This window comes from Schistocerca nitens, chromosome 2, assembly GCF_023898315.1.
Source record: "Schistocerca nitens isolate TAMUIC-IGC-003100 chromosome 2, iqSchNite1.1, whole genome shotgun sequence".
NCBI classification, from domain to species: domain Eukaryota; kingdom Metazoa; phylum Arthropoda; class Insecta; order Orthoptera; family Acrididae; genus Schistocerca; species Schistocerca nitens.
Window position 1 is genome coordinate 318,252,163 of NC_064615.1, and position 20,520 is coordinate 318,272,682.

General features: G+C 40.5%; 1 protein-coding gene across 1 annotated transcript in view; it reads right to left on the minus strand.

Annotated features, from left to right (window-relative positions):
- The window catches only part of LOC126236096 (uncharacterized), a 301,836-nt gene that overhangs the window by 152,123 nt on the left and 129,193 nt on the right, over positions 1-20,520 (minus strand). The window contains exons 5-6 of the mRNA XM_049945164.1: positions 13,730-13,910; positions 3,772-3,905 (exon numbers count right to left, since the gene is read on the minus strand). Of these exons, the coding sequence (XP_049801121.1) occupies positions 3,772-3,905; positions 13,730-13,910 (315 nt within the window). The remainder of the gene's footprint in view (positions 1-3,771; positions 3,906-13,729; positions 13,911-20,520) is intronic.

Sequence of the window (20,520 nt, forward strand, 5' to 3'; positions counted from 1 at the left end):
ATTCCATGGTTGCAAGGTCATGGGCATGAGGGATGTTGGTGTATATGGACGCCAAAACCACAGATACCAACAAGGAATTTGGTGGTAACATGACAGGAACTGTGGAGAGGTGGTGAAGGAAGTAAATATTGTTTTGGATAGGAGGTTATGGACATTTGTTTGGAGGTGTTGGTTACAAAGGCAGTGGTTCATTTCGTGGGAGCACTGTACCCAACCACAATGGGATAACTGTAGTTTGTGTCTGTGGGAGCATTGTACCCAGCCACAGAGGGATCTGTGTGTTTGGGTTTGTGGAGCAGGTAAAAGGTAGAAGATGGGGTGGGGGGAGGGTGGGGTGGGGTGGGGGTGGGAGTTGCAGGAGTGAAGGAGGAGATGGTTTCAAGCATCAAGTTTTGGGATGGATTTAAGGCATTGGGGAGCTGCTGAAGGTCATACTGGACTTCTGGGATGGAATCATGGTCATGTAGTAAAGTTGGCAGAGAGCTTCAGTCACACAGTCACTACGATTCATGAGCACAGAGCTGGAGCTTCTGTCCACAGGAACGATGATAAGGTTTGGATTGTCTGCAGGTTACAAATAGTTATGTGTTCCATTGGAGTGATGATGTGCTCACTGGGGAGGAGTTTAGGAAATGAAGGTGAGGCCAGACTAGAAATGAGGAATTCTTGAAAGATTACCAAGGGATGACTGGGTGGAAGGGGAGGAGGATTACTGTTGGAGAGAGGTTGGTACTGTTTTAAACATGGTTCTATATGGAGTTCTGGGTGTCAGTTGTCAGTGTGGTGAAGAAAGGTTTCCACTAGAGAGAACATGCACGGGATGAAGTTCCTTTGCAGCTCCTGCTGACGCAGAGGTTTAGGCGCCAGTATTTATTTTTGTGCCTGCAAAGCATACCTGTGTAGCGCTACATATATTCGACGGCAGAAGTTAGTTGTGGTGGCACCTACCAACATTTTTCAGAACTTCCACTTACTTTACACTCGATTCTAAGCCGCAGGCGGTTTTTTGGATTACAAAAACTGGAAAAAAAGTGCGGCTTAGATTCGAGTAAATATGGTGCATCAGTATCTCTGTCCATATCAAACCAACCAACCACCAGCAATACCTCCACTTTGACAGCTGCCACCCATTCCATACCGAGAAGTCCCTTCCATAGAGCCTATCCACCCATGGCCGTCACCTCTGTAGAGACAAGTTACCCTCTCAAAATATACCGAGAATCTCACTGAGGTCTTCACAGACTGTAACGACCCTCCCAAGCTTGTACTGAAACAAATTTTCCATGCTTTATCTCTCCAGTCACCCACCACCTCGCAAAGTCCCACTGTCCGGCCACAGAGGAGCATTCCCATCGTGACTCAGTACCTCCCAAGAATGGAGCAACTGAATCAAATTCTTCACCAGGGTTTTGACTACCTCTCATCATGCCTTGAAACCAGGACTATCCCACTCACTATCCTTCCCACCCCTCCCACACCTGGCATTCTGCCACTCACTGAACCTACACAATATCCTCGTCCATTCCTACGTAACCCCTGCTCCCAGCCCCTTACCTCATGGCTCATATCCCTGTAATAGACATATAGGCAAACCTATTCTGTACCTCCTCCCACCATCTACTCTAGTCCGAACACAAGCGTCACCTATCCCAACAAAGGCATGCCCCCTGTGAAATCAGTCACATGATCTACAAGCGTCACCTATCCCAACAAAGGCATGCCCCCTGTGAAATCAGTCACATGATCTACAAGCTAAGCTGCAACCATATACTGTATTGTACATGGGCATCACAACCAATAAGCTGTCTGTCCATATGAATGGCCACTGACAAACACTGGACAAGAAACACCTGGACTATGCCGTTGCTGAGCATGCTGCCCAACACGACGTTTTTCATTTCAATGACTGCGTCATAGCCTCAGCCATCTAGATCCTTCTCAACAACACCAGCTTTTCTGAACTGCGCAGGTCGTAACCCTCCCTGCTACATATCCTATGTTCCTGTAACCCTCCTGCCTCAGTTTTTGTTAGTCACTGTCCTTACCCATCTAGCCACTTCCCTGTTCCCATTTCACCACTACTCAGACCTCTGTTTCACCAATGCACCCTCAGTCCTTTTACTTCCTCTTTTTCGCTACCCACTACTTCCTCTTATTCGCTACCCATCCCACCCTCCCACCACTCATCTAACCTCCCAAGTGCACCTAGCTGCCTACCCTCTTCTACCTCATCCCTGTACGCTTCCACATCTCCCACTCCTATCCTGCTATGCCTCCCTATCCCCGCCCCAGCCTCCTCCTTACTGCCACCACCCAGTTGCCTCTTACAGCATGTGCTGCTGCTCACAGTCTGGCTTCAATAGCCAGAGACTGTGGTCAGGTGTGTGTGAGTTGCATTAGAGTGTGTGTATGTGTGTGTGTGTGTGTGTGTGTGTGTGGTCTATTTTTGATGGAGGCCTTGGCCAAAAGCTCACTTTCTGACAGCCTTTATGTTGTGCCTATCTGTGACAGCATCTCTGATATATGGTGAGAAACAACTACCCTTTTCATAATGTTGTTACATAATACATATGTGAAATTTATTACATTTTACTGTAATTATATTTATGTATTATATGCCATAAAAATTAATTTGTTTTCTTTAGATTATGTTAGATTCTTCATTTATTGCAAGTCTCCCTTAAACCCCCCCCCCCCCTCAAAATTATTGTCAGATGTTTGTCATCTCTCTTAAAACCATAATCAAATGTAGGTCATCCTATTGTACACAATGTGAATGCACAGAATTATAACAGGCTACAATACTGAAGTTCATAATACACTGAATGCAAGCTACCAAAGTAAGCTTTTGGATTCCACTTTCAATGTGACAGGACAATGTCTTTTTAGTGAAGGCAGTAGCACTCAGTGCTGTATAAGATCCTGGGTATGAAAATTTAAGGAAGCCTTTCATCTGTGTCAGTCCAAGGGACGTAAAATATTCCATTAACTGGTTATTCGGTCAGGTGACTACATAAAATTTCACTTTTATAAGTGTTTGTTTTCAGGGATAGCATGTAGTTACGTGACAACATGTTTTCTATAAGCCACAAGCTGACGTTACTACTCTTTACTGAAAGAAGGAAATGGACCAAATGTTGAAAAGCTATTGGCAAACAGCCTGCTCTTCTTGTGAAAAGGTGGATTATTACACCTATTGTTCCCATCAACAGTGTCTTACATTCTCCTTACTGCATACGATAATGTAGAATGATTTTAAATATTGTTCACAACATTGGCACACAATCTGGTGATCTGGAACTTATACACTATGTATCTGCCTCTTGCCGGCCAACTCCTGTAGATAAAAATTTCCTTAATCACCAGCCTTTCCATTGGATAAAGCTGTCAAAAGTGCTGGTAGGCATCAGGGATTTTCTTATGTGGACTTGACTGAAGGAGTGACTTAGTACTGAAGAATAAATGTATTAAAATGAATGGAGTTATTAGCAAACAAGTCGTACATTGAAATGTCATGCATGACGCAATAGTTTTTCTTGTATGTCTTTGTTTATGTTATCATATATCCTGTACTAAGATAGGTAGGTGAGTCTTATCCACACAGGGATTATTATGAGAGAGTAAGGAGTGTGTTTATCAAGTTTGGTTGAAATCGGTTGAGTGGTTTAGGAGACGTGGGAAAAATACACGACAGATATTTATAATATATATTACATTTTTCTCAGAATGAAATGCCTGCTCAGAATAAAAATTCTGCCAAAAGATACTTACACATGCCTCTATAAACCATGTATCTTTCAATGTGTTGGCATTATAATAGCAATCTGGACATATTTCAATTTCTGCCATCTCTTGTTTACAAACTTTAAGTATATACTTTGCTGAAGATGTTAGCTTGGTATGCTCTGCAACAAAAACAAAATATTTGCTATTGTATGCTGATCTTTACTTGCATAATGTTTTAATAACAATAGGAACTTCAAAAATATTGGAAGCAATAAATGAATTTTAAACATTCACATTAAAGAAGAATATTTAGAGGGTGCTTTTGGAAGTAGCCACACATTCTCTCTTAAAAAAAAAAAAAGAAACGAAATCAGAGAAAAGGAAAATCTCAGTATTAAAAAGGAATAGAAGGCAAACACATTCAGTGTCCTTTGAGACGAAAGAGCCAGACAACTCCATGATACTGTGTGAGGTGTGCCATGCTCCTGTAAGAATCACAAGTTAGCTCATAAAGAAATAACTGTGCAATAGATGACTTCTCTTTCACAATAACAAAAAACAGGTATGGCGTCTCAGTGGCTTCAGGTTCAAACATGAACTTCTGCTGACAAAGTTACAGCCACAGATTATTCTATCGAGAACAATCAGTTGCACAAATGGAGAGGGAGAAAAACCATCATATATGTATTCGAAAACACTGACAGATAAAACGTTTGTATTAAAATGAGGTATTTCTGTACAATTATTAGCAAATTATTAATATCCCAACAATAAGAAATCAAAACCTCACAGTAAAAAATTCTCTATTTACATAGGTGGAACAGTTATGATATCAAAGTATAAATAGCCAATACATATACCAAGAAGAGATGAAGCTGAGATAATATTTACCGTAAGAAATAAGATTACTGAGAAATGTTGTACCTTGATGAAAAATAGAAGAAAATTAAATGAAAAAGCTCTTAAAGCACAAGATGAATCAAATGGTGAATCAAATTTTTTCATATCTAAATCTTAAATATTTATTTAATTTAATTGCTGCAGTAGCGCGGTCCTGATAGTAACACAATGAGTAAGAAAGCATTTCTCCTACACTCCTCTGTGGGTCTTAAGTGTCTCAAAAAATCTTCAGAAACAGCCCAAATCCACAGGCAGAAAAGAGACTTCACAGAAATTATTCTTTTGTATACTGATAATGCAGTATTCGCCGCACATGTTGTTTCTGGAGACTGAGTGAGGTTTTGTCTTGTTTTTTATCTTTACTCAGTATATTTTCAGTAATACACTGCAAGTTTCTTCAATAAATATGCAATTGATATACTGAAGAAACTCCCACATTACTGTGATAAGAACTATTTACTACACAATCAATTACATTGTGACTTTAACAGCATATATTTTCAATTAATTTTTAACACGCATCACAAAGATAGGCTTCTACTAACCAAGCAGCTATAGATGGAAACACACAAAAAGAAATAAAGTTCTTAACTTTCAGAAGCAGAGCCTCCTTACTCTGGTGGACAGGAGAAGAAGGTTCGATAAATCGAGAATGGTAAAGTTTAGTGATACATGAAAAGTAACAGGAAATGTCACCCACGAACCTGGTCACAGGAAATGTATTGATAGGGTGAGAAAAAAAATGAATTGCTGGTATCAGAGATTTGAAAGCTAAAAAACGTAGAAACCAAGTAAAAGTTTTACGTGCTTCCTTCTGCTCTCACTTGATGACTAGATTTTCTCATTCTACATACTTTCAGGTCTTTGATATATCTCTCTCTCTCTCTCTCTCTCTCTCTCTCTCTCTCTCTCTCTCTCTCTCACACACACACACACACACACACACACACACACACACACACATGTGTGTGTCAAAAACAGCCAGAAATGTTTGTAAGGACATTGCAGCACAGGCTGTGCTGAGAACTAATTGTTATGAAAAAGAATTTGATATGTTGCGCCTTTTGTGAATTATTCAGTACTTAAGTTAGCCAAACACCTCATTGCACATCCAAACTCAAGCACTTGCACACGCTAAAATGTGCTAAAGCATGGACACCTGTGGGTCCATGAGTAACTACTTGTTCAACTGGCCATTACCAGTTAAAATGTGCCTTTTTCAGAAGTGATAAAGTTAAGCTAGGTGAACAAAAACTATGTTTGTTCAGTTTGAGGAAACCAAACAAAGAACAATTTTGGCGACACTGTCTCTGGCAGTCTGCTTGAATTTTTGTGTGCAACAATCTGACTGGCTAATGTCAATAGCAAATAATTCTGAAATGGTTCAACATATCAATTTTTATCCTTAACAATTATTTCTCAGCACAACCTCCCTGCAACACCCTTACAAGCTTTTCAGACTCTTTTTGAACTCCCTGTATATAAAGGCTGGATGTTATCTGTACTGAAAAAGCCAAAAATACCTGAAGGTTAATTCTTTAAACTTTTTTCCCCACCAATTATGTCACAGTTATTGAATTTACAGTTTTTTGGGAAAAAGTCTAAAACTCAAAATTTATTTGTAAAATACCTTTGATTTTTCTTATTCTGTTGTCTTTGGGGGGGGGGGGGGGGGGGGGAGCAATGAAGCATCCTACCAACAAGTTATTTGTGGGAGTTTATTTGTCACAACTGCCTGTCTCATTAAACACAGTGTTTCAAGTTACTGATATCTTGATATTTCCTGGCAGATTAAAGTTAAGGACTTGAATCTGTTAGCTTTGCCTTTCGTGAGAGAGTGCCCGACTGACTCAGCTATTCAAGCATGACTCACAACCCACATTCACAGCTTTTATTATGCTAGCACCTCATTTCCTACCTTCCAAACTTCACAGAAGTTCACCTGCGAACTTTGCAGGATAAGCACACATGGAAGAAAGAATAATGTGGAGACTTAGCTTGGCCAAAGTCTGATGGACTGTTTGCAGAATTTCTCATCATCATTGAGGACTGACATGTGTTATACAAACTTATGTGCAGTTTATGGGCACAGTGTTTCTGGTATGCAACTTTATGTTTTGCTCTAATAAAGAGTATTTGTTGCACTGGTCATTCACAGAAAATCCAAATAGTGTGCCACAGTATTTAGGTTCAAACCTCAGCCTGGCACACCGATGACCGTAGCAGTCAGGTCCCTTTAATCCCCCAAACCAACCAACCAACCAACCTGGCACACTGACTTAACTATATATAAAATAAAAATAAAAAAAATAAAAAAGGTCATATAATTGTTGATTTATTATATAACATCTCCTTTTCACTAATGTGTGTAAGATGTTATTTTTGATTTCTTAAAACTTGATGTTGTGTATGACTTCATACACAACGGTAAGAAGAGATGGGCTACATGGTGGCGTGGCAACTGGTGTTGCAGGACAGCTGGACAGGAGCGGAAATGATTGGCAAACAAGTTAACACAATAAACAGGAGATTTACTTAATTTGTATTTCTCCAAGCATACGAAGACTCATTACAAATAATACAGCAGGAAGTAGAGTCGAGCTCTCAACGTCAACAAGAAAGATGATCCCTAAAGTAAGCACGAACGAAGATCTCGTTTGAAGGAGTTCCAAGTGTGTGTGGGCTGCTGGCTGCTGCTCACTGCTGCCAGCTGTCCCACATTGTGGTGGCAGAGGGAGCCTCTGGAGTCGTGGCTCAGTGAGCTTGCACCACTGGGTCTACTGGATCCCGCATGACCACTACCAGCAACTGACAGAAACTTGCAATTCCACTGCCAGCTGTGACACACGTGTGGTGGTATCAATAAATGATACCATACTTGATTACTTCTGATGTAATTGTATTCCTTGTTTTTAAAGTTGTATGGGGGCTAATGAGCTGAAGTATATGTTCTTACTGGTAATATATTAGTCAATTCATTGTAATATAATTGATAAACTAACAAACCTACTTCTGGAACACATCGTGTGTGCACTGGGGGAGGGGGGCTGCACATGCGTTTTGCACACTCGCAGACACTGACAAAGTTTTTTTAAGGTGAGCTCCTATATTCCACAAATCCACACATTCTTTTATGTGCCTATCTACTAAGCAGTACTTCATCTGTACAGTGAGTGACTGTCTTTTCTCACCTATATTTTGTACTCTGTCCAATACTGAAACAAATGACCAAATATTCTATCCCCAAATTGTCTGTCTGAGTGGAGAAGTTGCTTTTGCTAGTCTGAATGAGGGTAAAAAATAATTTAAGAATAAGAAACACTATTCAGAGTTCTTCATCATAGACAAACTTGTATGCTAAGCAGAAAGAATAAAAACAGTCACATTTGTAACACATCTGCTATACACTGCAATTATGTGTACCTGCAGGTTGCCGTATCATAGGTCCCCTCCGGTCTCACAACACAGTATGGATTATATACAAATAGAGAGACAGATCACAACACATCAGTCTGTTAACAAGTTAGTGTCCAGAAGACTCCAAAGGAATGAGCAGCACTCAAATTGCATTCCGCAGCATTACCTTGCATCCAGTGATCATGTGTTCACAGCATGCCAATCAAGTATCTGTCTGCTGAACCTATACATAAATGGCCATCTGGCCACAGAACAGGCTGTTCCAACAGCAGTACCAAATATGGAGGATCCCAGCACTACCACAACAAACACCCCCACATTCGTACATGAGCCATGCCTCCACAAACACTGCGGTCACAAGACAGTATACAATGAATGGACTTAGGCTAGGCGCGCACAGGCGATTTTTCAGTCGGCGCGACTTAACAATCGCTGTCACGGAAGTACATTGTGATGCGCACACAGCGGCAGGAAAATCGCAACTACTCTCAGTACCAGCATGGATTTCATCGAAACAGCTTGTTTGGTGGCGCTTTTACTACGAAGAAGAGCGAGAAAACAGCGCAAATGTCGTTACTGGGTGCATCCGATTGTAAGTCAAAGATAAGTGAAAGGGCAGTTTTACAAATTACACAAAGAGTTACAAAATCACCCAAATAAATTCTTTCAATACTATCGAATAAGTAAGAATAGTTTTGATACACTGCTTCAGACAGTAATGGAGGAAGTGTATACCACCTGAGGAGCACTTATCAGTGACTTTGAGGTGAGCACATATTATTTCATTCAACAGTTTTTATTGCCCTTTTACATTATTGATTAGATACATCAAGAGAATCATTTCATCCAACAATTGTTGTTGCCATTTTACATTACTGATCAGATACATAAAGAAAATCACTACTGCAAGTTGAAACTGGCAAACTTGTTTCATGAGAAAACTGCAAAACCATGTTGCGCACAGAGGTTTCTGTGGTCTTGTTGCGGTTGTCAGCAGAGGGGCACATGAACAAATTTTGTGGAAGTTCCATTTCATTTAGGACATTTGAAGAATACGGTTGAACGAATGAAGATGCTGGAGAATAAGTTGCTTGAGTGGTGTTATAAGTCGCTTGAGTTGTGTTATAACATATGTTCGGATGCTGTGGAAAAATCGGTGAAAGCTGATAATATCTGGCATTCCTAATCACATTCAGTATTTCTATTTTCGCGTAATGTTTCTGTTCATCATTTAACTTAGCCAGCATTAAGCATTAATGCAAAATTCTTATCCTCGTTAACTTCTTCTTTTTGTCTGTCTTTTAATATATTTAATAGAGATTCCTCGTAGGACGTAACCTTCTTGGCTTCTCTTTTCGTAGGATGTCGTACTTTTGTGCTCTGTGCAGTATCGTTGTTGTTTTGTGAAAACAAACTGGGGGGAGAACCTACTTCCTTGTTTCCTGTGCTACTGGGCATAATTTTGATGTTGCTGGTGGTCAGTCTGTCTTCCATTTGAGGGAGCAGAAATAACATTGCATCAAAGTATAGATATTTCCTCCGTTTTCTTGCAGCCTCGCCAGACAAAGATTTTTTTCTGTGATGCCAGTTCTCTCGCGAAGCAGTCCTTCAGATTTTTCCACTTCCTTTGAATTTCTTTACCTGTCATAAATGAAATTATCACTGTATATAATTTATAGTAAGTATTTACCTTAATACTTCTATGAATAAATATTAATGCTGTTACTGAATATTATTTCTTCCAGATACCTTGCAACTGGAAATAGCTTTCACTCATTACACTACGAATATTTACTGGGAGCCACTACAATCAGAGAAATTGTGAAGGATACATGCGAGCAGTTGTGGCAATGTCTACAGCCTATTCATATGGCAGAAAAAGCTGAAGATGATTGGAAGATTATTGCCAAACAGTTTTTAGACAGAACTGACTTTCCAAATTGCATTCGTGCTGTGGGCGGGAAACATGTGAGACTGAAGAGGCCTGCTCACAGTGGCTCAGAGTTTTATAATTACAAGAATTATTTTTCGACAATCCTTTTGGCCGTAGTGGATGCTGACTATTGTTTCACTGTGATAGACGTGGGCTCATACGGAGCCAATGGGGATTCTAATGTGTTCAAAAAATCCAACTTCTATCAAAAACTGAAATCTAATCAGTTAAACATTGCAAATCCTCAAAAATTACCACACGACGAGGAAGGAGAGCCTCAACCTTTTAATTTTGTACGAGATGAAGCATGTGCACTGTCTAGACATATTCTGCGGCCGTACTCGAAGAAAAACCTGACAATGAAACAGCGTGTTTTTAATGATAGACATTGTCGTGCTCATAGAATGGTGGAATGTACTTTGGGGATTTTGGCTAACAAATGGAGAATATTTCATCGACCTATGGATGTGGATGTTGGTTTTTCATACATAATCATAAAAGCATGTTGTATTCTGCATAATTTCGTAAGATGAAATGATGCTGTACGAACTGAGGACGAGTCGTACGAATGCCTTCTGCAAGACTGTGAGCCTGTAGGAATAAGAGCTGATGCGTGTGGTATGCAGATAAGGGATTATTTTGCAAACTACTTTGTGACTCCACAAGGATCAGTATCTTGGCAATATGAAAAAATTTAAATTGTTGTAACTGTGATGTATACATGAATGAATAAAATAAGTGAACCATGAAATACCTTTGTTAGTCTTTTCTGGTCCAGGCAGTTCAGTCCAGTTCCGAATTAGGCTGCAGCATACTTCTCCCCGTAGTTTCTCTTTCAAATTGTGATTACTGTATTCTTTTAATTTCCTGTTGTAGAGAGCTGGTCGCTTTTCTACTTCTGCAATTAGTCTTTCTGAATCGAGAACACAACTTACAATGTCATCCGTAGCGCAACTCCCGTTATCAGACATGCTGCTGGCGCACAGAAATTGTGTGTATGCAAAACAGAGCGAGAGTGACTGACTGGAAATCGTGTCGCTAGTGCGCGCGGGCCTATGCCAGTGCCTGTAAATCATTCCACACCTGCGACAATCGCGTCGCGCGTGGAATAGGGCCGGCTGCGTCTTTTAAATCGACGCTACTTTTTTGTCGCACGTGCACGCACTCCTATTGAAGCCACTACGTTTCATTCTTGCGACAAATAAATCGCGCGACGGAAAATCACCAGTGCGTGCCTAGCCTTAGGCTTGTGCTTGTGTCAAGCAATTTCATTCAGAGAGCATACTATTCAGACTTCAAGTGTTATTCATCACAACACACGAACTAATAACCTCAGTGACTTATAATTTTCTTGTGACTCCTTATTCTGGAAGACTGCAGAGAGAGAGAGAGAGAGAGAGAGAGAGAGAGAGAGAGAGAGAGAGAGAGAGACTACAATCCTGGACATTTAACTGTGAATTGCTTCCACTCTTATTTACATTATAAGTGTTTATTGTTGTACTAGTTGGGAATCATTATCAGTGTGTGGGGCCACAACATTCTTAGTGAGAGTATGTGTCACTAAATACAATTTTCCATACTAATGCCAAATACTGCAGGGAAGAAATCACTCCACAAGAAGAACATATTAAGATAAACCACCGTAATTAAGTTGCCAATAGAGTATCACACAGCCCACCATTGTTGCAGACAATCTCAAGGAACTACTCTCATAAAACAATGCCTGTAGTGAAAGTAGGGCTGTGTTTGAATATAATATAAACTGTCTGAACATTTTACGTCACAGATTGGGAAATCTTGGGTTCTGTTCGATCTTCTGACTGGCCTGTGATCTAATGATTTTTGTTGGTGTTATGAAAATATCCTACCCTAGTGTTATTAAAGCACTATGACTTTTAATAATAAAAATAACTGTGAAACATGAATTGAAGTATCTTCTAGGGTACAGGTCTTGTGTACGAACAGCACTAATAAATAAATAAAAGACTGCAGTTACAATTCTACTCAAATCTCAAGCTTTCACTCATCCTGTGATCTAGTGTGGACTGATGGTACTATTTCCAATACGGTGTTGTCGCTGTAATTCGTTCTTGCAACAACAATTACAATCATCTCATTATGACATTTCATTTGCTTGGCATTTGCTGAATGTTGCCTTATTGTTTTCAAACCGATTTAAATTTGGTAAAATTTTTAGCTGTTATTCTAATATGTGAGTGCAAGGAGTGAATTGCTCATATGCAACATGCAACCTACTTGGTAAATCAAAACTGCTTACCTTAAACAAAATAAGATGACATATCAGTCAAGTACTATTTTCTGGAGGACAACAATCTCATCATCGTCTGTCAGCATATATGTTTATATGTCCATAATACTGGTACTCTATGATAACTCTATTGTAAATCTGATCAAATACAATAAGAGTTCGCGCAATGGTACAATTTAATGCTACTTCCCTCCAGTGTTTCACGAAATTGTCAAATTTTAAGTAGAGTGACATTCTGGAGCTACGGGAGATGGCAGTTATGTATGCGTGAGATATGCTTGTGTGTGTGTGTGTGTGTGTGTGTGTGTGTGTGTGTGCCTTCTAATGACGGCACCTGTCTGCAACTTAAAATGTCATCTTTACAGTAAGTAGCAACCTGCCTTATCTTTACACTGTTCATTTTCTGGAAGTGATTGTTTTGAGAGTATCCTTATACGGGAGTGAAACATGGATGACAAAGCCTGCTGCCAAGAAGACAATAGATACTTTTGAACTGCTGAAGATTAGATGGGTTGATCAGATAACTAATGAGGACATACTGAACTGAATTGGGGAGTAAACTAAACTATGGCACAAGTTGATTATAGAACGGAACTGGTTGATAGAACAAACTCTGGGCATTAAGGAATATTTAATTTGATAAAATAAAATAATAATTTTGTGTAGTTCAATGGCCTGTTGCTAGTCTTTCAATTAGACACCAATTTGGCAATTTGTGTGTACCTAACCTACCACAGTTATTCAACTGGGGAAAGGGGACCTACAGTTTAATGTGGAACCTGAAGCATGCACTGTTTCTGGTGACTCCTTACATTATTTAGAGGTGAAGGTTGAGTTAAAATGCAGGCTGAAAAATACGTGATTCAACCACGATCTGATTCTGCAATCTCTCTGTTTTCAGGTATGCACTTTACCGCTGGACCACAAGGTCCAAATAGAGGGAAGTGTAGGAGGTAAGTAGCGTAGGGGGGAGACTACGGCTTGAATACAGTACGGAAGTTCAAATCAATGTAGGTTGCAGCAGTTATGCAGAGATGAAGAGATAGGCATAAGATAGGCAAGTTCACAGGGTTGCATCAAATCCGTCTTGGGACTAAACACCAAAACAACAAAAGACATGTCTGTACTTCACTGTTTCTATACCAATAAAACTCCTTTTTTAATCATAGCTACTAAAATAAAATATTTGCCATCTATTGCACCTTAACCTAGATAATTTCTTCTGAAGACTTTTTCTTCCTCCAGTCTATATTTCAGTTCCTCAAGGTAAGAGTTGATTGTGAAAGTTCAAAGTTCTTTCTTTTACATGGATGGTAGCTGTCCAACTTCTAATTGATTGTTAACTGGGAAGATGATAAGAACATGAAAAAGTTGATCAAATTTTTACAGATAAAACAGACTTGTTAATGGTAAACTACAAATTATACGGACAGAAATTTGTGGTTATATGACTATAAAAACTCAGCTCGAATAAACGTACTAACGTGTATTAAACACAATACAGTCATGAAGTATCCACTTAACATCAGCTATAAATGCTTCAGTGCTGCCATATGCTTTCCTTCTGATATTATACTCAAGCTGAGAAAAGTCCATAGGATGAACTACAAATTCTCTATATCGAGAAAATTCTTTTTGGTCCACTGGCCTCCAAAATGGTTCACTCTGAAACAAAATTAAGAAGAGAAATATATGTTAATTAGATTAAGAAAGAGTAGTTATGAAAGTTATAACACAAACACTGAGGTGACAAAAGTCATGGGATAGTGATATCCACATATACAGATGGCAGTAGTATCACGTATACTCGTGCATTGGTGGAGCAGTCATTTCTGCTTAGGTGATTCACATGGAAAGGTTCCTGATGGGATTATGGCCGCATGACAGGAATTAACAGACTTTGAACATGGAATGGTAGTTGGAGCCAGAAGCATCTGACATTCCATTTCAGAAATCGTTTGGGCATTAAGTATTCCGCCATCCAAAGAGCCAAGAGTGTGCTGAGAATACCACATTTCAGGCACTACCTCTCACCCATGGACAATGCAGTGGCTGTCGACCTTCACGTAACAAGCGAGAGTAGTAGTGTTCATGTAGAGTTATCAGAGATAACAGATAAGCAATGCTGCGTGAAATAACCACAGAAATCAATTAAGGACGTATGATGAACGTATCTGTTAGGACAATGTGGCAAAATTTTGTGTTAATAGGATGTGGCTACACAAACACTACTGCTCTCGCTCGTTAAGTGAAGGTCGTCAGCCACTGCACTGTCCATGGGTGAGAGGTAGTGCCTGAAATGTGGTATTCTCGGCACACTCTTGGCTGTTTGGATTGCGGAATACTTAATGCCCAAACAATTTCTGAAATGGAATGTCAGATGCTTCTGGCTCCAACTACCATTCTATGTTAAAAATCTGTTAATTCCTGTCATGCGGCCATAATCCCATCAGGAAAGATGGTGTGAAGTTATTCTAGGAGCGCTCTCAGCATACAACCTTGAGCAATTGGTTAGAAAACCAACTCAAGATGGGAACATATTAGATATCTTGGTGACAAACAGACCTGATCTTTTTGAGGAAGTTAATCTAGAAGAAGGTATTAGCGTACATAATGTCGTGGCTTCTATGTCAGTGGAAAAAAAAAAAAAAAAGTATAGAGCTTTCTTGTTTGGAAAAGCAAATAAAAGTGTCATTAATGAATATCTTCATAGTCAGCTCCAAGCATTCACCGCAAGACACAAAGATATTGAGCATCATTGGTCGGAATTTAAAGGTATTGTCCACCATGTGCTAGAGAAGTATGTGCCTAGCAAAAGTATAGGGGAGGGAAAGGATCCACCTTGGTACAACAAACATATTAGAAAGTTACTGAAAAAGCAGAGAATTTTGCATAGTCGTTTTAAACGTAGTCACTGCCCCGCGAACAGAAATTATGCGAAATGAAAGCAGCTATCAGAAGGACAATGAGAGATACTTTTAACAAATTTGAAAGCAATATTTTATCTGCAGATTCTAAAAATACCCCAAAAAATTTTGGTCGTACATACAACCTATGAACGCTTCAAATAATTCAATATCTTCTCTTGCTGACAGTACGGGTAATGTAACTGATGATGATAAACAGAAGGCCGAAATTCTAAACCTAGCTTTCAAAAATTCATTTACGGTAGAGGACTGCAGCACCATTCCTCCCATTCAATTATCAAACAAGTGAAAGGATGGTTGACATAGTGTTTAGTGTATCTGGGATTGTAAAAGTTAAGATCCTTAGATGCCAGGAAGGCATCTGGCCCAGACGGTATCCCAGTAAGATTTTATGTTGACTATGTTACAAAAATAGCACCATTCTTATCCATCATCTATCAGAGATCATTGGAACAGAGGAAAGTTCCACGGGACTGGAAGAAGGCCCAGGTCATAGCAATCTATAAAAAGGGTAGGAAATTGGATGCACGTAATTACCAGCCAATTTCACTGACATCGATTTGTTGTAGAATCGTGGAACATATTTTGTGTTCAGACATAATGACCTTTGTAGACTCCGAGGAGCTCATCTGCAGAAACCAGCACAGTTTTAGGAAACAGCGGTCATGCGAGACACAGCTGGCCCTCTTTGTGCATCATATACAACAGGCTCTAGATACTGGCTCCCAGGTTGATGCCATATTTCTCGACTTTCGAAAGGCGTCCAACTCAGTTCCGCACTGTCGCTTGCTACAAAAAGTGGGTGCTTATGGTCTATCTGATGACATATACAGTTGGATAGAAAGTTTTCTGACAGACAGACAGCAGTATGTCGTCCTGAATGGGGTGACTTCAACAGAAACAAGGGCAACTTCAGGTGTGACCCAGGGCAGTGTAATAGGTCCTCTGCTTTTTACAATTTACATAAACGATCTGGTTGATGGTATTGACAGTGGCCTGAGACTGTTTGCCGATGAGGTTATAGTGTACAGGAAAGTACTATCACACACAAGTTGTGAACAAATCAATGGGAATTTGCAGAAAATAAATGTGTGGTGTACTGACTGGCAGTTATCTCTCAATATTAGTACATGTAACCTACTGCATATAACAAGGCGAAAATTCCAATTAATGTACGAGTACAAAATAAATGCCCAGTCTTTGGAAGTAGTTAATGTCCGTCAAGTATCTGGGTGTGACTATTCGAAATGATCTCAAACGGAATGGTCAGATTACACAAATAACGGGTAAGGTGAACTCTAGATTGCAGTTTACTGGCAGAATCCTGAAGCGATGCAGTCCTTCAACAAAGGAAATAGCTTAAAATAAGTTAGTTCGTCTAGTCTTGGAGTATTGTTCGTCTGTATGGGACCCTTACCAGTTAGGTCTGGTTCAAGAGATTAAGAAGGTCCAAAGAAGAGAGACAAGATTTGTGACTGGTACATCTGGCCACCACGAGAGCATTACAAATCTCATAGAAAGTTTGAAGTTGGACACACTTGCAGATAGACAGCGCGGTAAACAGAAGGGGCTGCGCACTAAATTCCGAAATCTGATCTTCACCGAGGATGTAGGGCATATATTATTACCACCAACTTTCAAATCGTGCAATGATCATCATTCAAAGATAAGGGAATAAGAGCTCATACTGAGGCATTCAGACAGTCGTTTTTCTCTTGCGCGATCCGCGAGTGGAACGGGGGGGGGAATATGATTTTGGCGTGAATTGTGCCCTCTGCCACACACTGCTTGGTGGCTAGTGGAGTATATATGTAGATATAGATGTAGATGACCAATGGAAGTGCCTTTGCTAACAGCACATCACCAGCTCATGGGCTCATGACAATATCACTTGGACCCTAGATGACTGAAAGAACGTGGCCTGGCCAAGTGAGTCCCAATTTCAGTTGGCAAGAGCTGATAGTAGGGTTCACATGTGGCACAGACCCCAATTAGCCATGGACCCAAGTTGTAGTCAAGGCACTGTGCAAGCTGGTGGTGGCTCTATAATGGTGTGGGCTGTGTATACGTAGATCATTGACTGGAAATAGTTATGTTCAGCTACTTGGAGACCATTTGCAACCATTCATAGATGTCATATTCCCAAACAACAATGGAATTTTTCCAGATGACAGTGTGTCATGTCACTGGGCCAAAATTGTTTGCGACTGGTTTTTAAGACTGTCTGGACTATTCAGTAATCTGGCCACCAAGATCGCCCAACATGAATCCCATCGAACATTTATGAGACATAAGAGGTTGGTTCATGAGAAAATCCTGCACTGGCAACACTTCTGCAATTATGGATTGTTATAGAGGCAACTAAAAGCTGTAATGGCCACTGATAAGTCCAGGGTGTTGTCCTGGGCTTCAGCAGCTACCAATACTCTGTGGCAATAATTGCAGCTTAAGTATTTCTACTGTTGCCAGAGCTCCCTGAAACTATTGTGCCTTCCAATGCACTCGAGTCTGAAAGTTTGTCTTTATCTGGAAGTAAATGAGGAACAGTGTCAGGTTCTCAAATCTATGAGTGGAAGGCAAATGTGTGTACTGTACTGATTTCACAGCTGCCAATGTACAATTCAATAAAGATATGTGAGACTTTGACTACTGCTGATAAAACCTTTGATGCAGCAGGACTGTGGCCGATCTTCCTCAGAAGGTCTTGATTTTCCCAGAGGGATGCAGTGCTATCTCACTGGGAACCGTAATGTTACAAGGAAGTGTAGCTTTCAGAGGAATAGCTGTCACAATAACAAGGAAAACCATGGTGGACTTGGTACATTCAGCACGTGATCTCACTCAAGATGGGAGTAGGTTCTCCAGGTAGTTGCTGAACGCACTCAGTGATGCACGTTGCAGCAGCTAGGCCTTTGACTTTCTTGATTATACCCACAAGAAACACATGTGACTAAACTACAAATAAAAATCAAACAGTGGAAAATCCAGGATGGAATGCAACAGTATAATGAAAAGGAAAGTTGCTACACACCATATAGCGGAGATACTGAGTTGCAGTTAGGCACAACAAAAAGACTCTCACAATTAAAGCTTTTGGCCATTACGGCCTTCGTCAACAAGAGATGACAGACACACATACACAAACTCACACAGACATAACTCACACACACTACTGAAGTCTCAAGCAACTGAAACCACACTATGAACAAGTATAAGAAGTTATCAAACATTTGTTTTGTGGTGTATACTAGTACGAGTACTTAACTGTTATTTGTTTTGTAGCTGTGTACATTTACAGCATAGCCATGTTAAATTTGTATGGTATGCAATTTCTTTTATATATCTACTCTGTGGATGTGTCCACATGCATCAGTGTGTCTGACAATGACCTAACACCAAAACTGCCCTGTGGTGCTAAATACAGTGTTTATTTCATATGTACAGTCTGTGTGGGTCTGTCTTTCTTTGTATCCTCTTCGATATAGTAAAACGTCTTTGATTGCCTAAACCACACTTCACTTTCACATAATATGGCACATTATGGAATCAGAGGAAATTGTTCAATTCATATTTAGCAAAAAGGAAGTACAGGGTGTCACTACTCAGTGGCATCAAATGAAGAACATATCAGAAACTGACTCAATAGGCAAGAGCACTGCCTATGAAAGACAAGATTATGGGTTCAAGTCTTGACCCAGCACACAGTTTTAAGTTGCCAAGAAGATTCAAAACAGTGCAACCCACTGCAGGTATAGATCCATTCTTGTTTACTCCTGTTGACATTATCATTCACATAGCACCTTTTTGCTATTATCGAACTATGCTCTATCATTTCGGTAAAATGTGGACAAAAGAATGAAGCTGTATAGCATTACGACATAAACGAGCTGAATGTGGCAGATATGTTTTGACTACAGTCTGACACTGGCAGGCAATTGCAATGCTGATTGTCAACATACATCATCATCTTTTCCTCAGGACATACAGCAGGATGGATGGATGGATTATGGAGAGGTTTGTATGGGCGGACGACGGTAAGATCTTCAGCGCCCACACAAAACCAGATTGAGACGGGTGTCAAGAAAATACCCAGAACAGGAAGATAAAACAATGTAAAACACACGGAACAAAAGTTGGAAAACTATATGCGTACCCACACCGAAGCACAAGACGAAGCACGGTGTCAGCAGTAAAACATGGACTACACAGGAAGAAAGTGGTAGAAGGAGCTAAAACAATATAACAGATGGAAGTGGCTGGCAGACCGCAAGGAAAAAAAGGGAGGAGCCAGCCACTCTGCAATACACTAAAACCTCCAGCCTAAAAGTTTGGGCCACAGTTCAGACACATTGCAAAACTTTAAAACCGATACACTCATCTCATCATCAGCTAAAATAGAGCACATAGCCCCACCAATTTTTGCTTCTGTCCTTGCATCACGGTATTAAATGGACTCCGTTAAATTGTGGTGAACAGAGATGTGCACACCACAAGCATCACAAAACGGGGGATCCTCCCACCGTAATAGAAAGCTATGTGTGAGAGTACAGTGCCCAATCCGAAGATGCGTGAGGGTCACTTCAGCACGCCTGAGCAACCGGCAGTAGGAACGCCACGGCCGAGTTGCTGACTTCACCAAACACAGCTTATTGGCCGTCACCGCCAGCTATTCTTCCTCCCACAACTGCATGCACTTCCTGTGGAGTGCAGAAATGATAGACTGCAAGGGAATAGGACACTGTGCCACATCCTGCTCTCTGCAGGCCTCCTTGGCAGCCCAATCGGCCTGTTCATTACCCCATATTCCGACATGACCTGGCACCCAGCAGAATGACACACTGCAAGGGAATAGGACACTGTGCTACATCCTGCTCTCTGCAGGCCTCCTTGGCAGCCTGATCGGCCTGTTTATTGCCCCACACTCCGACATGACCCAGCTCCCAGCAGAATGACACCTGCTTACCGTACCATTGGAGCAAGTACAGTTGGTCATATATCAGCTGGACCAACTCCTCAGCTGGGTACAGATTCTGCAACGATTATAAGGCACTAAGGGAATCTGAGCAGATGAGAAACCGATTGCCCCGAATACGATTCATCTGCTCCAGTGCCTTCAGGATCGCGTGGAGCTCCGCTGCAAAAACGTTATATTCAACAGGCAGGCGAATTCTGGTGACATGATCAGGAAACACTACAGAACAGACAAGGAAATTCCCTTGTTTGGAGCCATCAGTGTAAATGACGGTAAAACCGTGATGCACATCTAAAGTGTTAAAAAAGAGAATGTAAAATCTGCCGTACTATCTTTTTTAAAATTAGTCAAATCTAAAATAAGTCTGGGTCTCTGG